Here is an 18,564-nt window from a genome sequence, read left to right as displayed (position 1 = left end):
TTCTGTGGAGGTTTGGCCTATACAGAGTGAATGGGAACAACTGAACTGTGCAGCAATAATGCAGCTAAACCCAGTCATTGAAAGGGGTGTCTGCAAAACTTTGGACATAGTATAAGTTGTAAGTGATATAGTTAGTGGTCATAAAAGAGTAGAAAATAAAAGAAGTTAATTTGAAAATAAGGTGCATTATATTATCTAAGTTACACACAAACTGTGTCTTAATATTTAAAGACGTCTCTTTTGATGAGTGAAGTTAGGAACGTGGTTTTGCCCACATTTCATTTTTACATTCTGCTTAAATATGTCATAGAAACGTTTAAAAGAAAGCGTTATGCTCTTGAGCAGCTGCACATGAGCCTGAGTTCACCTCGCTCAACGCCAGGTGTCACCAAAATAAATTAACTTTACTTAATAGCTGTTTGACCAGAAAAAAAATGTGGTTCACAGACACACACAGAGCGTAACAGTAGAGGAACCCTTTTCATTGCCGTATAGAACCCTTTTCTAAAAGGTGCCATATAGAATCATCTATAGCACATTCTTCATCAGTCTGAAGAACCCATTCACAATTCACACCTTATAATCAAGCAGAAGGTCCTTCAAGTGTTCAGGGCTCTATACAGAAATGTTTTCATTACAAAAAAACCTTTGAAAAACATTATTTTTAAGTGTGTAGTTTTGTGTAGAACCCGTTATATTCCTCTTCACTCTGGAGTCTGATCACCGTGACTCGAGGTCTGCTAAAGCACCTGAAGAAGACAGGAACACGAGGTACAGAATATGACCTCCACATGGGCTGACAGTTTGAGAACCACTGGTTTAAAGTAAATATGATATTTTAATTGCTACAGTGTCTCTGGATTAAGAATGGGACTTTGATTTGGCCTAATTCCCACAGTTGGTTTGGTTTGAGGTTATACTCAGGCTCTTCTCTGAATCAAAGCTTGCAATAGGTAACAGCAACAGAACAAGTAAATACTGCTGCTGAAGACCAACACACTCTCCTCCTCCAAAGAATGGGGGGATTGTGTGGGTGACTTTAGGAGGCAGTAAGGAGTCTCTGATGTTGCTGTATTTGTGCATGAGAGGAGGAAGTGACCCTCAGTTTCTATCTCTCCAGATCGGCAGTGGAAGCAGGTTTTTCTGATTGCGCAATAAGCCACATGAGATTTCTCTGTCAGGGATATGATTGCTGATTTGACATTTCCCGTTGAGGTTAACAGCTCACCCAATACGTGTAGTTGCTGATGTGAGAAATTTAAATATCACCAAGAAAGAACAGGTGTTTATTCCCCTATAATCTAGGTTTATTCTGTGAAGTAATAACATTTGTTTTATCCATATTCACTTTAAGGGCCTAATCTTTACAGTAACTCTCTAGGATGGACAGATTCTATTGGAGTGCATCTGCTGTTGGTGCTAAGATCATGAAATCATCTGCGTAAAGTAAGCATTTGATTTCTTGGTCGTCTAGAGCAGGTCCAGGAGCAGCTGAATCCTGTAGTTGGTCAATTCATTTATTAAATAAGGTTGGAGCCTTGCTTTACCTTTTACTTTCTTTAAAACATTCTGTTCTTTTTGTGTCAACTTTTACACAGCATTGTGTGTTACTGTGCACTGATTTTATGATGCTGTACTCGACTCTCGACACCACTCTGGATTAATTTAAAACATTTTTGTGTCAAAAGCCTTTTTAAAATCCCACAAAATCTGTCATGGACTTGATTTTTTATCAGGGTTTGGAGGGTGTGTAGATGATCTGATCTGATGTTCTATGTTTTGATAAGACTCTAATTTGTGATTTATTGATTATCTGGAACTTATATAAAATTTAGAATCCTGTGATTGATTTTGTTACAGAAGACCTTTAGTTTGCTGGATCAATATTTATCTTCATTTTTGAAGATGGCAGTGATTATGCCTTAATTCCAGATTTCAGGGAATTCACCAGTATTTAAAATTCATCTGAAGCTTCGCATTGCTGTATTTAAGCATCTCTGGCCGGATCAGGTCAGGTCCAGACCCTTTGTTTAATTTTGTCTGAGCTAATAGTCAATTAAGTCATGGTCAAATTTGATACAGTCATTAATTTATTTTAAATTAAATGTTTAAAACCATTTCAGATTAGTCGTGTGTTTACACTGACACCACTAATGCTTTCTCTCTCTTGCTCTTGTGGGAGGCGGCCGCATTTTCTCCCTCTCCGCTCCTTATCTCTCCTGCTCGCTTCTCTGGTCTTGTCCTGTCTACCCCCGGTCTCTCTAACGCCGCTCTTCGAATTACAAATCAGAAATGGAATTGATCAGCTGGTCTCTCAACGCTATTGACACCGTATTCTCAAGTAGACGTTTGGGCATGGGGGAGCCCTCCTGTCCTGATGGAATGACGCTGGCTGGATATGCCATGGATGGATGGGAGAGGTGGCGCATGGTATGTCTGGCGCCTCTCTCCATTGAGGACATCGAAGATGTATACCTATTTGGATTTATGATCGTGGGCTTTCTGCTGATTGGATTAGGTGGTGCCCTGGTTTATCAGAATCAGAGGGACTATTAGCTCAAAATTCAGCTCACATCTCTGATTCTAACAAGCTGAACTTTATCTGTTTTGGCTGCCCCAGCTATCAGTGGCCTTGGCTGCTGATAGTTTCAACTCCTCCAGAAGGAATGGTCGTCATGGAGACCTGTTGCACCTCCCCTGTCTGAGCTGGGGCTCAAGGACACGTGACCACCACTACATCTGGACATTTTCACGAACTGAACCTGCCCCCCCTTCCCCCTTGAACACGCCTCCTACTGCTTTTTGTCTACGTCACTGAAACTATTTGTGTGTATTGCTTTGTGTGCTAAAGGTGTTGTTTTTTTTTTCAAGATCACACACTGTGCTTCTTAGGCACAGTCTGGGACCTTCATTTTTTTTACCACCACTTCCCCGATGTTAATATAGCTTATTCTTTTAACTGTACAATGGCGCGGGTAACCTGCTGCGGTCGCCCCTGTTTATGTGAGTGTACAGACGGAAGCTAATTTCGCTGCAATGTTGTACTTGTATAACTTTGTATGTGACAATAAAGATCTATCTATCTATATTGTTGTTATTGAAACATTTAATATTGCGATATATATTGACATAAAATGATTGTCCAGCCCTAGGACAGTTTAATAAACCAGAGAGAGAGAGAGAGAGAGAGAGAGAGAGACAGAAAAACCCATATAAATAATAAACAATAATTAGGGGGGCTACAATGGTGAGAACACCAAGGGTTTAATAAGGACACAGTTTCACTGATGTAAAGCAATGAATAGCGTCCCCTGTAGATCAGTTTGTGAGCAGTAAAGTGACTGAATAATTCTAAACTCAGCACAAATGTTTATAGTAAGAGCTCTGAGAACCTTAAACATTATAAATCAATTGTGTAAATCACAAGAACACTATACAGCACATCCTATGTGCTCATGTTAGAAGTACGAGCTCAGCAGCTAATGCACAAAATACTGAAATATTACAGTTTCTTATTAACAGGGAGTGACAAACTGTTGCTTTAACAACGCACATCATACCAAGCTGCTGTTGCATCACAGTCTGACATTTTTTCATAAGCAGAATCACAACTCCCTGTAAACTCTGTAGTGCACAACACACGTCATAAAATAATATTTTCTGCACTAAAATAGTGCACTGTATGTATATTAACATTAGGTTCACATCTCTCTGTCTAACATTTTGTACGCTGTCTATGTGCACTATGTGAAAAGTAGCGTGCTGTTTAGGACAGAGATAATTACACATTATAGATACTTAGTAAACTCAGCTTTGACACGTAAAACGATACTTCATACTATGCATTCAAAAACTAGCTTTATTACAATGAAGTGTGCAATTTTGACGCACCCAAAGTGTTTATTCAATGAGGCCGCTACATATAATTTTAGCAGGGCTGTGAAATCCACTGTCTGCTCTGTTACACTGGTTGTACGCTGCTGATGGAGGTGTGCTGTGGATTGTTTGAATGCACTGAAAATAGTGCAGTGTGTGTTCAGACTAATGCAGAAATGTCAGAACCACAAAACAACAAATTACTTAATGACTAGGGCACTGACACAGCCTGTGACATTAACACATACACAGTGAGTTTGTGACACACAGACAGAGCTCCTGTTTCATCTACTATCTCATACATCGCTCATATGAAGTAATTACTGTAATGTAATGTTTAAACTGTGTTTTAAAATGTGTTTTAAAGTTCATGTTTTGTAAACCTTGTGTACATTTGATTAGTAAGGTGTGGTGTCGTATCACAATTTATCGAGCTCATTAAAGACCTTTGTTTTTAAAACTGTTTATTTACCTGCATTTTATTTGTATTTTTGGTTCCATCTTTAAAGGCTCTACTCACTGGTGCGTCTGATTAATGCTGTGTCCCAAACCACAACTGACTGAACTTGACCTTCTACAGAGTGCCCTTCTGACAATGTAGCGTTACCATTTTTATACCCTTTGTAGTACGCTAGTGTGCACTTTGGAATAATGCAGACGTAATGCTGTGGGAATCACAGTTGTTTAAATGTTAAAATATATTTATGTTTACTACAGTATCACACAACACAACAAGACAGTTACTGTGTGAGAGACTAAAGAGAACTGATATGCTATTTTTCCCCTCATCTAAGTTAAAACTTACAGAACCACATAAACCTCATGTGTACCTTAATCTGACAGCTACAATAGTAGGTTTCTACTTAATTACAGGTACATTGCACTGAATTGCCTTGCCTTGCACTATTTTATTTAATATATTTATTTCTAATTCTGAAACTGCACTGATATTGCACTGTACTTATATTGCACATTCCATACGCTTTGCACTATCCACACTTTTTCAACTTTTAAACCATATGCTGCACTCAAGAGATCATCCTCAGCTGCTCACAGTATCACAGATTCTTGCCAGGCTATGTTTGATTATTCTGATGATTGATTGATTATTCTTAAGCACACTATGTCAACTTCTTGGATATTTGATTCTGATATTTTGATATTTGTTTTAGGTTTTTTTTGTTTTGTTTTTTTAACTTTATTAGTCCATTGCTGTTTAGTGATTGTTGTATGTGATGTCTGTAAGCTACTGAGACCTTGAATTTCCCCTGGGGATCAATAAAGTATCTATCTATTTATCTATCTATCTAAATTGAATGTAACTGATGACACACTTTGTACTTGGCTTCGTATGGTTATGGAAATGAATTTCAAATAAAAAAATAAACAGATCTAAACTGTTTTATCTGTTCTATGTGTGTTTTTATTTTTTAAATCTAAAATATGCAACACAGTATATAAGTTAAAGGAAAAGAGAAATGAAATACCCAAGCTCCCAGAGAAATCTTTAAAAATGTTAAAGTCTACATTTAGAACAATAAACTCTATCTAGAGAAGGTTCACAGACTAAACCCCTGTAAGAGTCTGAAGATATTTACGGTGATTTCCCCCCTTTTTGGATTCATGTACAGTTTTGGAACAATAACATTAAGCTCAAATTGTACCCGAGGAAAACATAGTTTTAACGCAGTATTTTAGCCGTTTTTCCCCTTTGTCTTTTGACAGAAAGCGCCCCGATTCTGTTTCGTTGCTGTTCACTTCTGGGTTTTCAGTTGATCTGCTTTAAACCAATAGCAGCGAAAAACACGCCTTCTTCTAGAGAAACTAAGCAGATGATTGGTTGACGTGACAGCTCCTGTTGGCGATTGACTTAAAAAAAATGATAAATCGAGCATCTGATTGGCTGCAGCAGTAGAAAGAAGAAGGGTGTAGTTTTGAAACCGAAAGCAGTTCAATAGAACCGTAAACGGTGTTAAAAATGACTCTAAAGTAAATAACTCTCCTGTAGAGTTAATACACACTCAGATGTGGTCTATATTTGACTTCAGCAACACAATAAACACAGAACCAAACTTCACACAAACAGCTGTAGTTCACTGAACGCCATCGTGTCTGGATCAAAAACACGACTAAAGCTGAGAGTAAACCACCGAGAGCAGCTACAAACACAGGGTTCTCTCTTTAACCCGCGGGATAGTGTTCACATTAATGTTGGGTGGTGGGGGTGGGGGCTAGTATGTGCACAACAGATAACATGATTTCTGTCATTTCTCTGTAGTTTTCAGGAAGTGTGAGTTGCTCCGGCACCTGACCTCCCTTCGTCACGCGGCAGTATGTAAACAATGCGCTATTTGTTATTTCTTTGTATAAAGTGTTAAACTTCATTGCTGCATTAAAAACTCTTGACATAATTAAATCTGTATCATTAGAGCGTTTTAAAAACAAGACACACAACTCACCCTTGATTCTGGAACAGTCACTAACAGCATCTCATTATTGTTGGGCATTTGGTGACTTTCACCTCTTTAAAATGAACTGTGTTATAAACAGATGAAGTGTGTTCACAGAGCTGGGTTATTGTAACTGAGCAGAACAAATCACTGCCACAGAAAGAGGTTGGATAAGGGAAGTATAATTGTTAGGGGCAATGATTTAACTGCTCAAATATCTTAGTCTTTGCATTAAACCATCAATACACTTGTTTAATAAGAAAATAATCAAACAATTTAGAACTCCATAGCTGCAGCGTGAACTCCATAGCTGCAGTAATGTTTCATGGTTTTGCTGAGGTTTATTGTGTATTCCAAGCCTTTTCATTTGTGCTCTTCTTCACTTTGGATGGTGGAAAACACTAGATTCAAGTATCATCTTTTTTCTTTTTCTTTTTTTTTAATTTTTTTTAACTTTTTTTAATTAATGCTTCTATTTAATCGTTGCTATGATTTCATGTCTATTTGTTTTATCCATATTCAGTGCAACCAACAGCAGAACAGGGCATGATGGTCCACACATATACATTTAGAAGTGATAAGAAATGATAAATAATTGTATGATTAACTGGTGCCTGACAGCTCCATTACAGCTACGCCACTCCTGAACAGAAGAGGAAGCAGTGCTGGTCTTTCAAGGAGGGGAAGCTCAATTTCAGTCTACATCATAAAATGTGTAGGTTTATTTATACGTAAATTCTACCCTCCGTTCCTTTTCAAGAAAATGATCTGTGACCCTGTCGTACCAACAAGGCGTCTTTTCCAGGGACTTGACTAATGTCCTCTCAATGGCCAGCAGAGCTAGGCTGCTTAAACGGCCTTGGCCCATGTGAAGTGTGTCCGCCTGTGCTCCCACGGATCTTTACACCAAAGGATCGCTGATTCGCTCATTTCGCTGTCAATCAAAAAGGGATTCAGCCTCAGACAGATCATCCAATCATCATGCAGAAGCTGAGCGTCCGGGCCAGCCGAGGCCAGCCCACTTCCCCATAGACCCCCAGAGACGCTGAGCGTCCGATGGGCGGGACAAAGCCCAGCATTTATCCAATGACTCGTCTCATTTCGCTGCACTTCGCTGCTTCGCTATTGAACTCCACACTGTTTAAAGCACTGTGAAACTGCGGGAAAGCCGCGTCTTTACCAGTGATAAGAAGCTGATTCTGAACAAAAGTTGAGTGCGTTGTAGTGCATATTTATTCACTGACATGTACACACAACAGTATATATTTGATCACTTATTTTTTTACATTTTAGGGGAAGCTGAGCTTCACACCACATGTTCAAAACAAACTGAAACAAACACATATATTGTCCTTCAGATTCAGAACATTCCAGTCTCTCATCCAGCTCAAAGAGCCTGAATACCCACTCAGTTTTACCAACAAATGCGAGTCTAGTGGAGATTCCTCAGACGAGTCTGTCATAGTCTGTGTTAAAAATCCAAAGGGGACAGTCAAATGTGAGCCGCGAGCAGTTAATAAGGAGGCTGAGAACAACAGCGCCGGCCTGTCTCCACTTCCCGGACAGTACTCACCCTGGCAGCTGTAGCCCATCAGCACCTACCTCCCGAGTCCAGCAGTGCTCCAAACACACAAACAGTCTGTACAATCCGTGCTACGTGCACTGTACACACTCTCCATAGCCATTAATCCAGTCGTCTTCAAAATTCTCCTCAGTGTTCACAAGGAAAAGCTCCTCACTTAAAGCAGTAGGCATCAGAGACACAGATGTGCCATAGAGACCTACTCACCAGGAATAGTCAGACTTAGTCAGACAATAGTCTGAACCGCCTCTTAGGGGACAGTGACATATAGTTCTCATGTTTAGAGGCGTACTGCACAGATCTTATAAACTGTAATATAAACAGATCTTATAAACTGTGTCTGAGAAGTAGTTTTTTAAGCTCACATTCCTTTTACCTTTTGTGACTGTTAAAAACCAGTTAATCTTTGTGAGAGAATAAACATCCACTGGGGGGTCAGTTATTCCAGACGAGGCCTCAGACGGACCGGCCTGGGTTGAAGAGCCCGGCCTACAGGACATGCTGACAGGTAGTTCAGACAGCCCTGAACAGTCTGATACCACGCTGTCCTCCTCGGAGTCCAGCACAGCGTCCCCCGAGAGTAGTATATATCCTACACCTTCTGTCAAACACCTCTGTGAATGATTTATGACCCCTTGATTTATGACCCCTGATTTATGACCCAGGTGACAGGTCAGTACAGGATGCCCTTATATGGGCTTCCCCTCACACCTACACCCCACCCCTGACACCCTCACCCCCCAACATATTGGGGGTGTGTTGTGCTTGCATGTGTTATTTAAAATGACCCTGGTGGATTTCTATGGCTAAACGCTTTTTAAAATGTCTACAGTGTGTGTAAATCAGTCTCTTTTAAGAGAATCTACAGTTACACCAACTATTAGTTCTGAAACCAACGTTGCTTTTGCGCCAAGGAAGAAACGGCGTGGTAAAGCATTTGGTAGCAGCCCTCGCGAATGTTTTAGGGGTGTTAAAATTAACCAGTTTGATTCTCGGGCTTATGACTGACAGGTCAGTACAGGATGCCCTTATATGGGTTTCCCCTCACACCCACACCACACCCCTGACACACCCACAGCCCCCCATGTATATATATAGTTAACTTGAATCCTGTGTTTGTGACAAAGCCTATACCGACACTATTTGGAAGTCGCAATGGAGTCCTACATTTTCGGTAAGTGTTTAAACTACAGATTTCTACCTAATTTTTTGTCAGAATTTCGGTGATATAATATTTTCTCACCCACTTAACAGGGTTTATCTTGTCTAGGTACATCTGAGTTAGAAACCATCCGTGCCATTAGGAGCATTGAAGGTTTATCACAACTTTGTGAAGGTATGACTCTGCTCTTTATTATTTTATGTGTCTTTTTTGATTTTAGTTGTTATTCATGAGATTATTTTTTCATTTCTTCAGAAACTGTGGATGCTACGGGGTATTTAAATCCTCTTGGTAGGTTGTCTGATACATCTTATAACTCATGGTGTTATATTTTGATTGTGTGTCGCAATATTGTGTAATTTATATGTTCTCTGTAGTAGGGTTGACACGTTTGGTTGAAGAAACAAATCTCTTAACACCGCCAGGGTTTGAAGTTGTTCCCGGCACCTCTGCCGTTGTTGAACCATTGGATGCTACGTACGCCAACAACGACCAAGCGCCGCAAACATTTACGCCGTGTTTAACAAGCAGTCCTACCCGATCCAATCAAAGCGTCCCAAGGGACATCAGGGTGCCTGTTCCACAAGGAAAACGTGGTAGTTTTGGATCTGGTGGTGCTCAAACATCGCGCTCAAGTAGTGGTAAACGTCTTAGATTGGACGATATCCACAAAACAAACGGTAATAAAAACACAATTAAATATTATTTGTATTATTTATAACATGAGGTTTGTGTGTTAACGAGTGTTTCATTATTTGATCTGTTCATAGATTTGGACATTTTCGATCTGTCGGTGTATGAGGACTGTGTTGATCCTGGTCTGTGCGCCGCTGGATGGTCTGATGAGTTATTTAAAACATGGAATGATAACAGCTTTACAGTAAAGGAGGACAACGGTGCTGCTGTTGTGCCGAATGATGTGTTAAATGATGCTCTGATCGAACCTGGGGACTCTGTTACGGATGAAATAAAATCCAGTCAAGATCACGAACAACAACAACAACAACAACAACAACAACAACAAAACCAGGTGGGGGGTTGTAATTGTGCTAACAACCCTGTTGAGCTAATAACGTTGATGAGACAGATGTCACAGGAGATCGCTAAAATCTCTATTGAACAGCGTAGGCAGGCTGCTTTAAACCGCAGGCGTGACAATATTATTCAGAAACAGGTTGAACGTATTGAAGCCTTGTGTAAAGAACAAACAGCTAATGCCAATTTAGTTAAGGATATTCATGGTTTGTGTAAGAAACAGGTTGCGCACAGTGAAACAGCGTTAGAATTGTTGTATAAATTAAACAGACTTTTGCAGTTAAAAAAATCAACACGGATCCCTGTTGCAGGGCCGTCTTGTAGATAATAATAGTTAATATTATAATTGTTATTATTATTATTATTGTGTTAATAATATACTGTGTTTTTTTTTTTCAAGTATGTGTTAAATAAATCAAATCATTAACGTACATTCAAAAGTAATAGCATTATTTTAAACCATTGACATTTAAAAACCAACAATTTGTGTATCGAAAACCAAATAGGTCTAAACAGTCATGGCATCTACAGATTTTGCGCGTGATGACCCAATATATGAAGCGTGGAAACAGTTGTCTCCGAGTGAAAAAATGCTTTGTCTTATGGACGAATATGATATGGGTATTGAATCGCTTAGCAACCAACAAGACGTAGACATACAAGACAGCGATAACAGTAACGCACATGGCTTATCACAAATTACACTGGACGAATGGTTGACAAACACTAGTCAAACATCACATACACAACCGGTTAAGCGTTGTAGATATGATAGTAGTGGCGAACAATCAACAGATTTTGCATGTGATGACGCAACATATGATGCTTGGGGGCGGTTGTCTCCATGTGAAAAACTACACTGTCTTATCGAAGAATGCGACATGGCTATAGCAGACCTAGAAAATGATATTCAAAATAATACACAACACATAAACAATGAACAAACAGGTAGCGCTGTGACAACACCTAGACATTCAGCATTTGACCCAACAGCTCCTAACTTTGGTTTATCTGACGGTAATATAGCAGAATTGGTGAGAAATGGTGGTGTTGTAGACGATTATACCATAGTGTCTAGGAATCGGTTTAACAGCGTTGTGCTTCACCGGATGCTGAATTTACATGACGCGCCATCCACAGACATAGCTTCATACACGTCCTATATACACGATGTGTTGTCAGAAATTGTGTCATTCTCCAGGGTCTTGGCTGGTGATGGCGGTGTTGTCGACATCACCCTAAGAGGTAGTAGTTTAACATCTGATGTAAACACGGTGTTGTCTTCAAGGGATGGTTACAGTGTAGACAGATTTTCAGACGCTATTGAAAGGGTTATGCAGAGCAACAACAGTATTAAAACGGATGAGAGTTTGGCGCTGACTGTCTCGATAGTCGTGGGTAAAAATGGTGGTGTTCGTCGTAAGGTGCGTGACCTAGCACACGATCAGGTGATCAAAAGGAACAGACTGAATCTTTTCTGCCCAACAAACATCTCAAACAATCTGTGTTTTGCAATCTGCATTGCTCTTTTTCTGAATCCGCATGTACCACATAACACGTTAGAACCTATAGCCGAACAGATACAGATAAACATTGGCTACACATGTGACCATAGAGTAGGTTTTAATGATATTGGTCGTTTTGAATATAAGTATGGTATTAAAATAGTTGTGTTCCACAAGAGTCGTTCGGGTAAATTAGAAAAGTACCAAACCAAAGACAAACCACATACCAAGACTGCGTTTCTGTACCTCCATGACGGTCATTATTATTTGGTAAAAAATTTGAAAGCGTTCATGGGGGTGCCGCATGTTTGCACGTTTTGTTATACGGGCTACACTAACGCCAGAGATCATAGCTGTAAATATAGTTGCGATGTGTGTCAAGATGCGATGTGTCACAAACACCCCAGGCGTGTGAAATATTGTGATGACTGTTCGCGTTACTGCAAGTCTGTCTATTGCTATGAGCAGCATAAGAAACAAAAACAACAGTCTATTACAGGGGTGATAGCATCCTCATGCAATCTAACTAAGTATTGCAAAAAATGTGGCCATCGTTATCACGTAAGTTTAATAAAACCAAAACCCCACAAGTGTATGTCGGGTCGTTGTGTTCATTGTGGTGAAGATTTAATATCGGACACCACACATGAATGTTACATACAGCCGATCAAAATAAAAGAACCCAGTAATTCCTACATCTTTTTCGACTTTGAGACACGCTTTGAAAATGGAAAGCATGAAGCTAATTTTGTCTGCGCTATTACATATGATGGTACAGAATTCACTGCAGAAGGGTCTGACTGCATAGAAAGGCTTATGAGAAAGTTTAGACAGCTCAAATATCAAGGGTACACATGGTTAGCACACAATGCGGCCGGTTTTGACAATTTTCTATTATTGGAATATTTTTCTAGTGTGGGTGTCGCTGTCAAAATCATCATGATGGGGTGTAGACTGATCTCCATGTATGATGAAACATACAAACAACGTTACATAGACTCATATTCATTCATTCCAATGCGTTTGGCTAAAACAACATCAGCCTTAAATCTAACATGCTCCGAGAAAGGACATTTCCCACACAAATTCAATTTAAAACAAAATGAGAACTATGTGGGGCCATACCCTGAAAAGGGTTTTTATGGTTATGACACTATGAACGACAAAGACAAAAAAGAGTTTGACGAATGGTACAGCACAGTCTCAAACGGTGTTTTTGACTTCCAAAAGGAGTTGTATGTTTACGGCAGGAACGACGTTGTTTTACTGCGCGAAGCATGTATCAAGTATCGCGAAGAATTCATTCAGTGCACAAAGCTAGACCCGTTTAATTATACGACATTAGCATCATGTTGTATGGCAGTATACAAAACACATTTTCTACCAAAAGACACGCTGGCGCTGACACACAACAACGCATACATTAACCAGCACAAGACATTCTCTAACGTCTCTATTGAATGGCTTGAGTATGTTAAGCATGTAAGAGATGTTGATGTGCACCACGCTTTAACTCACGGGGAAATGAAGTTTGGCGCATATTATGTGGATGGTTATTATGAAAAAAATGGTGTGCGAAAAGCTTTAGAATTTAATGGTTGCATGCATCATGGTCATGAATGTCGTTACAACCCGAACCAGTGCCATCCTATGTCAAAGGTCTTGTATGGAGATTTGCGAATGCGGTTTGATACCAAGGTGGAGACGCTTGTTCGTGCATATGGTCTAGAAGTTGAAGTGATGTGGGAATGTCAGTGGGCATCTGCTAAGAGGGATGATTTGGATGTTGCCACGTTCATTTCTAATTACACAGCTCCTGAAAGGCTCAAACCAAGAGACGCACTTTTTGGTGGTCGAACAAATGCGTATAATTTGTATTACAAAGCAAAGGAGGGTGAGAAGATTAGATATTTGGACTTCACTAGCTTGTACCCATTCTGCCAGGCCCGGAAGAAATACCCGGTAGGGCACCCCCAAATATTTTTCAAAGACTTTCAACCTCTTGAGGATTACTATGGTCTAGTCAAGGCAACAGTATATCCGCCAAGAAAACTCCTCCACCCTGTTTTACCATATCGTTGTAATGGAAAGTTAATGTTCCCGCTGTGCCGCACATGTGCCGGGCACGAAAACCAGTTGCGTTCGTGTATGCATAGTGATGAAGAGAGATCTATAACGGGGTCATGGGTCAGTATTGAACTAGTGAAGGCTGTTGAGAAAGGGTATGTAGTTGCAAAAATCCACGAAGTTTGGCATTTCCCAGACAGTTCAGAGACGTTGTTCTGCGAGTATGTAAAGACGTTTTTACAGTACAAGCAGGAGGCCAGTGGTTATCCAGCACATGCTGTCACAGAGGAAGAGAGGGCCGAATACATCAGGGATTATTTTGAAAAGGAAAATATCCAACTGAATCCTGACAAGATATGCCTTAACCAGGCGCGTCGTTCTATTAACAAATTGTTGTTAAACAGCTTGTGGGGGCGTTTTTCAATGAGGGAAAACCTGCCCGTGTCTGAAGTGTTAACGGACCCTGAACAGTTTTCACAACACATCTTTGGTGACGGCTATGAGGTTAAACACTTTTCATTTGTGTCCGACACCGCAGCATTGATTCAGTGGTGCTATTCGGCTGGAGACAGCTGTCCAACACGCGATATTAATGTATTCCTCGGCGCATTTACAACAGCTCACGCTCGTTTAGAATTGTATAATCTAATGGATAAATTGGGAGACAGGTTGTTGTATAGCGACACTGACAGTGTTATTTTTGTTTCTCGTGAAGGTGATTGGGAACCCCCTCTGGGACCTTATTTAGGCGATTTGACAGACGAGATTGGTGGTGGTGATTACATTACAGAGTTCTGCTCGGGAGGTCCTAAGACGTACGGTTATCTTACAGCTGGCGGTAAAACATGCATGAAAGCAAAGGGCATTACGCTAAATTCTGAAAACTCAAAAGTTATTAGACTCGACACACTTATTGACCTTGTTGATAATTATGTGACGAATCGCGATACTAGCCGACACATACTTGCTCGCGCTGACGGCATTGTGAGAAATAAAAAGAACCTCACGCTGAAAAACAAATCAGTAGTGAAGCGGTTTAAAGTTGTGTACAACAAACGTGTCCTGTTGCCTGATTTTTCAACACTTCCTTATGGGTACTAAAGACGGTCGAGGTGTGATAGATGTTGACGGGTTTGATTTTAGATTACAACACCCATTTTCGTGTGTAATAAGCGGACCATCAAATTCCGGAAAAACTTTTTTTGTAAAACAGTTGATTGAGCGTTCTGATGAGTTGATTTCAAATAAAATAGAAAATATAGTATACATTTATGACTGCTGGCAACCCCTTTATGATGAAATGTTAAAGATAAGAAATATTATTTTTGTTCAAGGGATACCAACGTCGCTATGTGACGACACACTTTTACCGCTTAACAGAAATAATTTGTTAATAATTGATGATGTTATGAAAGATGCCAGCAATAATGCCGAAGTGGAAAAGGTGTTTACACAGTATGTACATCACAGAAATTTAAGTGCCATTTACTTAATGCAAAATTTGTTTTTTCAAGGAAAGTCTAGTAGGACAATTAGTTTGAACACAAACTATCTCATATTATTTAAAAATCCTAGAGACAACAATCAGGTTTGTGTATTAGGTAGACAGATGTACCCCGGCAACACCAAATTTTTCATGGAATGTTTTCAAAACGCTGTTAGCAAGCCCTTCGGTCACCTTTTAATTGATTATAAAGCTAAGACTCCTGAAAATTTTCGTCTCAGAACAGATCTGCTTTCAAACACGCCTGTTGTTTACATTCCGAAAATACGCAGATAGATCAGTATGTCGGACAGACTATATAGAAACCTGCCGCTTCTTAAACTTTTATTTAAAGCCACACCAGCACAGAGACGTGTTATTTTACAAACGGCGTCTAATGAACTTATCTTAACTCTGTGCCAGGTTGCCCTTAATGTTCTTAATGGCACCGTGCCTCTCACATCAACACAATATCGTGAGTTAAAGAAGAAGAAGTCTGAAATTAAATTTATCGCAAATAAAAAGGTTGGTGTTTCACGGAAAAAGAAAATAATTAATCAGAAAGGCGGCTTTCTTTTACCATTGTTAAGCGTTGCTTTACCATTTATAGCAAGCTTGATAGCAGGGAGATAAACTGAAGACATGGAGTACGCTGAAAAATTATTTTTGGTACCTCAGCACCAGTTGGATAAGTTAAAGAGTGATAACAGTCGGGGCGCTGTCAGACAAATTGTAGAAAATGATTTGGACGTGTCGATCAGAGATATTTTGGCCAGGAGGGATCTCGACCCCCACGAGAAGGCCAAACTTTATACATCCGTGTTACAGAGATATTTAACCATCGCTAAACATGGTGATATGGAGACCAATACTTTAACATTGTCATTGCCGCCTGCGGATACTGTTAATAAGGAAATAAATGTTGTCGATCAGACTGGTAACAAACATTCCATAACCGATGATGTTCTTAGAAATGTATCTTCGCGAAGCAGACAGAATGTTCAGTATGTTTTAGATACAATGTCTAAATCAAAAGATGTGTCTTCCTGGAATGAATTAGGAGAATTTGTCTTAAATGGACGTACGATCCCAGGGTCACATATTCTGGACTTGGTGAAAAGCATCACCACCGCACACCGTGTTAGCGATGATCGTAGACCTCGGGGGTGGAGCGAGTTTCTAGAGGCTTTTGCTGTTTTAAACATACCTCTTTCTACCATACCAAATAAGTTTGTCAGACAAAAAATTAATTTGTTAAAAAATAAAAAGTCTGCTGATTATGCTACACCAGTGAAAGACACTTTGCAATCGTCTGTTAAGAGTGTTGAACACCCCAGATTTCTCTCCCCCGTTTTAGACAGAAGTGTTTGGTTAAACTTCTAACTGTTATATATTTTATTTTTATTTTATCTGATGTGTGATTGTTTTGTTTACTTGATTGTTTTGAATATTTTTCACAATGTTTGAAAAACTGTCATTTGTTGTTTTATTATTGTTACATGTATATTTGTAAATAAACGAACCAGAGTTGAAAATCTTTTTGAAAATCAGTGTTTTTATTCGTCAGCTTTACACTACACAGGGTTATACAATAAACATCTCTCCTTTTTGAACATGTTGTATACAAATAAACGACCTGTTCTTACAAACACACGGATACAAATGTTTCACAAAGGTTGAAACCATATTGTCATTTTTAGTTAAATTAAAACCATATTTTGACATCACTTCTTCATAATTACACAGTCTAACCATGTGGTATAGAAAAAACACACAATGTTGACCGCATGTGGTTGATGTAAAATCTTGAACTTGTCTGGTAGAATACCTCAAAGTCGTGCATGTTGTTTTAAGGAAATCACTAATAATTTTAGGGAACTTGTCAAAGGTAGGTGCATTTCCAAAACTGTCAAAAAAACACCCGACACGGTCTTCACTTATGTAGATAGCAAGCCAGTGTTCGCCAGGAAGATCAGATGAGTGTGTATTGACAATAGCCGTCACAGGTAATTTCCATATACCATTTGTTGGTAATTGGTCACATGCTAACACACCGAGAAAATGTGTGTTAACAGCCACTTTGTCCATTACAGCAGACAGCTCCAACGTATTCATTAGTAATAATCCACTAAAACTTGTCTTCGGTTAGAGATTTCAATGATGCTGTCAAAAACAGCATACACAACCAAATTTACAGTATGCGGGAGCGGCTGTCTGAAACGGACCTCCAGTCTAATATTGCCTGATTTGACCAAAGACACGTGTTGACCGCATTCTTCATCAGGTGTGAGGTTAAACGCATACAGAGTGTAACCCTGTAGGAAATCCTGCCTATCAATTGGCAATGCCTGGTTTTTCAGATGTCTTCCAGATGCAAGCGCTAACTGGAAGAATTCGCGCACGGCGGAACCAGTGTGGAAATCGGGTTGGTGTGGTTTGGCTGGAAATTGTTGGCCGTCTAAATAGACCGCAAGAAACTCCAAGTTGTAATGTTTAAACGCGAAGGGGTTTTTATTATAGGCGCCTGTGAATGCATCATTATCAACCATGGCTATTATCATAGACTTAGGTAGAGTCCCCAAGAACAAATTTTCTTGGTTAGAAACACGTGTTCCAGCAGGTATGGAAAAATTTTTTAGACACACTCTGTCAATGGGGTATTTAGCCGTTGTTGACAACAATGTCTGGGCATGACCCAACCTTACAGCTGGTGACACAGATACTTTTTTGACAAATAACGATGCAGAGAGAATATTCACTTTGTATGCTAACGCGTCATGCCGCATTAGACAGAAATCATCCTTATTACGTGTCATGCGAATTTTTATATCAACACCGTTAAGCATCAATTTCTCCTGAAAAAATATGTCGCTATGAATCGGGGTCAGCAGTTCTACCACATTACTAGCGTTTGTAAATGCGGCCCTCTTTGCCAAACCGCGATTGTTCCTTGCGGGGTTTGTTTCATCCATATGCCCTGCAGTGTCCAGATAAAAGAGGCCTGCAGAGAAGACAGTTTCCAGGGTGTCCCAACCATAGTTGGCGAGACATTCTATCATGCTATGGTATGGGTAGGTACTTGAACTCTGTGATACCAGCCTGTCTCCTAGGGACACGTCGACCTGTGAAAATATTGTAGCTCCAGGATAGTTTATCAACCCCACAGCGGCTCCGTCATCAATGTCGCTTCCGTCAGGTTTTGTGATTTTAAGACGAAGGTATAATAGTGTGTTATTTAGATCCATATAATCTTCACCATGGCCGGCTATGAAAAACTCCAGTGGGGCAGTGTCGGATATTGCTGACAGCGGCGGAATTTCGACATAAGTGTTTTTCTCAATAGCGGTTTGTGTTAAAGGTACTGTAAACAAGTCCAGTTCTGATTTAATACACTCCTCAGACAT

General features: G+C 39.8%; 1 protein-coding gene across 1 annotated transcript; it reads left to right on the top strand.

Annotated features, from left to right (window-relative positions):
- Positions 1 to 2,292: 2,292 nt before the first annotated feature.
- Positions 2,293 to 10,433, top strand: LOC136678479 (uncharacterized). Its single transcript, XM_066656533.1, has 7 exons — positions 2,293 to 2,518; positions 8,348 to 8,488; positions 8,574 to 8,662; positions 9,163 to 9,244; positions 9,326 to 9,361; positions 9,448 to 9,750; positions 9,841 to 10,433. Exons 1-7 carry the CDS (start codon positions 2,293 to 2,295, stop codon positions 10,431 to 10,433), a joined length of 1,470 nt encoding a protein of 489 aa, XP_066512630.1.
- The last annotated feature ends 8,131 nt before the right edge of the window (positions 10,434 to 18,564 follow it).

This window comes from Hoplias malabaricus, chromosome 2, assembly GCF_029633855.1.
Source record: "Hoplias malabaricus isolate fHopMal1 chromosome 2, fHopMal1.hap1, whole genome shotgun sequence".
Taxonomy (NCBI): domain Eukaryota; kingdom Metazoa; phylum Chordata; class Actinopteri; order Characiformes; family Erythrinidae; genus Hoplias; species Hoplias malabaricus.
This window is presented reverse-complemented; position numbering and strand designations above follow the sequence as displayed.

What these genes read in the sequence shown, in the direction of transcription:
- LOC136678479 (XM_066656533.1), top strand. Translation starts at nt 2,293, where the DNA reads ATGGAATTGATCAGCTGGTCTCTCAACGCTATTGACACCGTATTCTCA. An exon ending in CTTTCTGCTGATTGGATTAG is followed by an intron (nt 2,519 to 8,347) that starts GTGGTGCCCTGG and finishes CTGGGGGGTCAG; the next exon opens with TTATTCCAGACGAGGCCTCA. An exon ending in GGGGTATTTAAATCCTCTTG is followed by an intron (nt 9,362 to 9,447) that starts GTAGGTTGTCTG and finishes TGTTCTCTGTAG; the next exon opens with TAGGGTTGACACGTTTGGTT.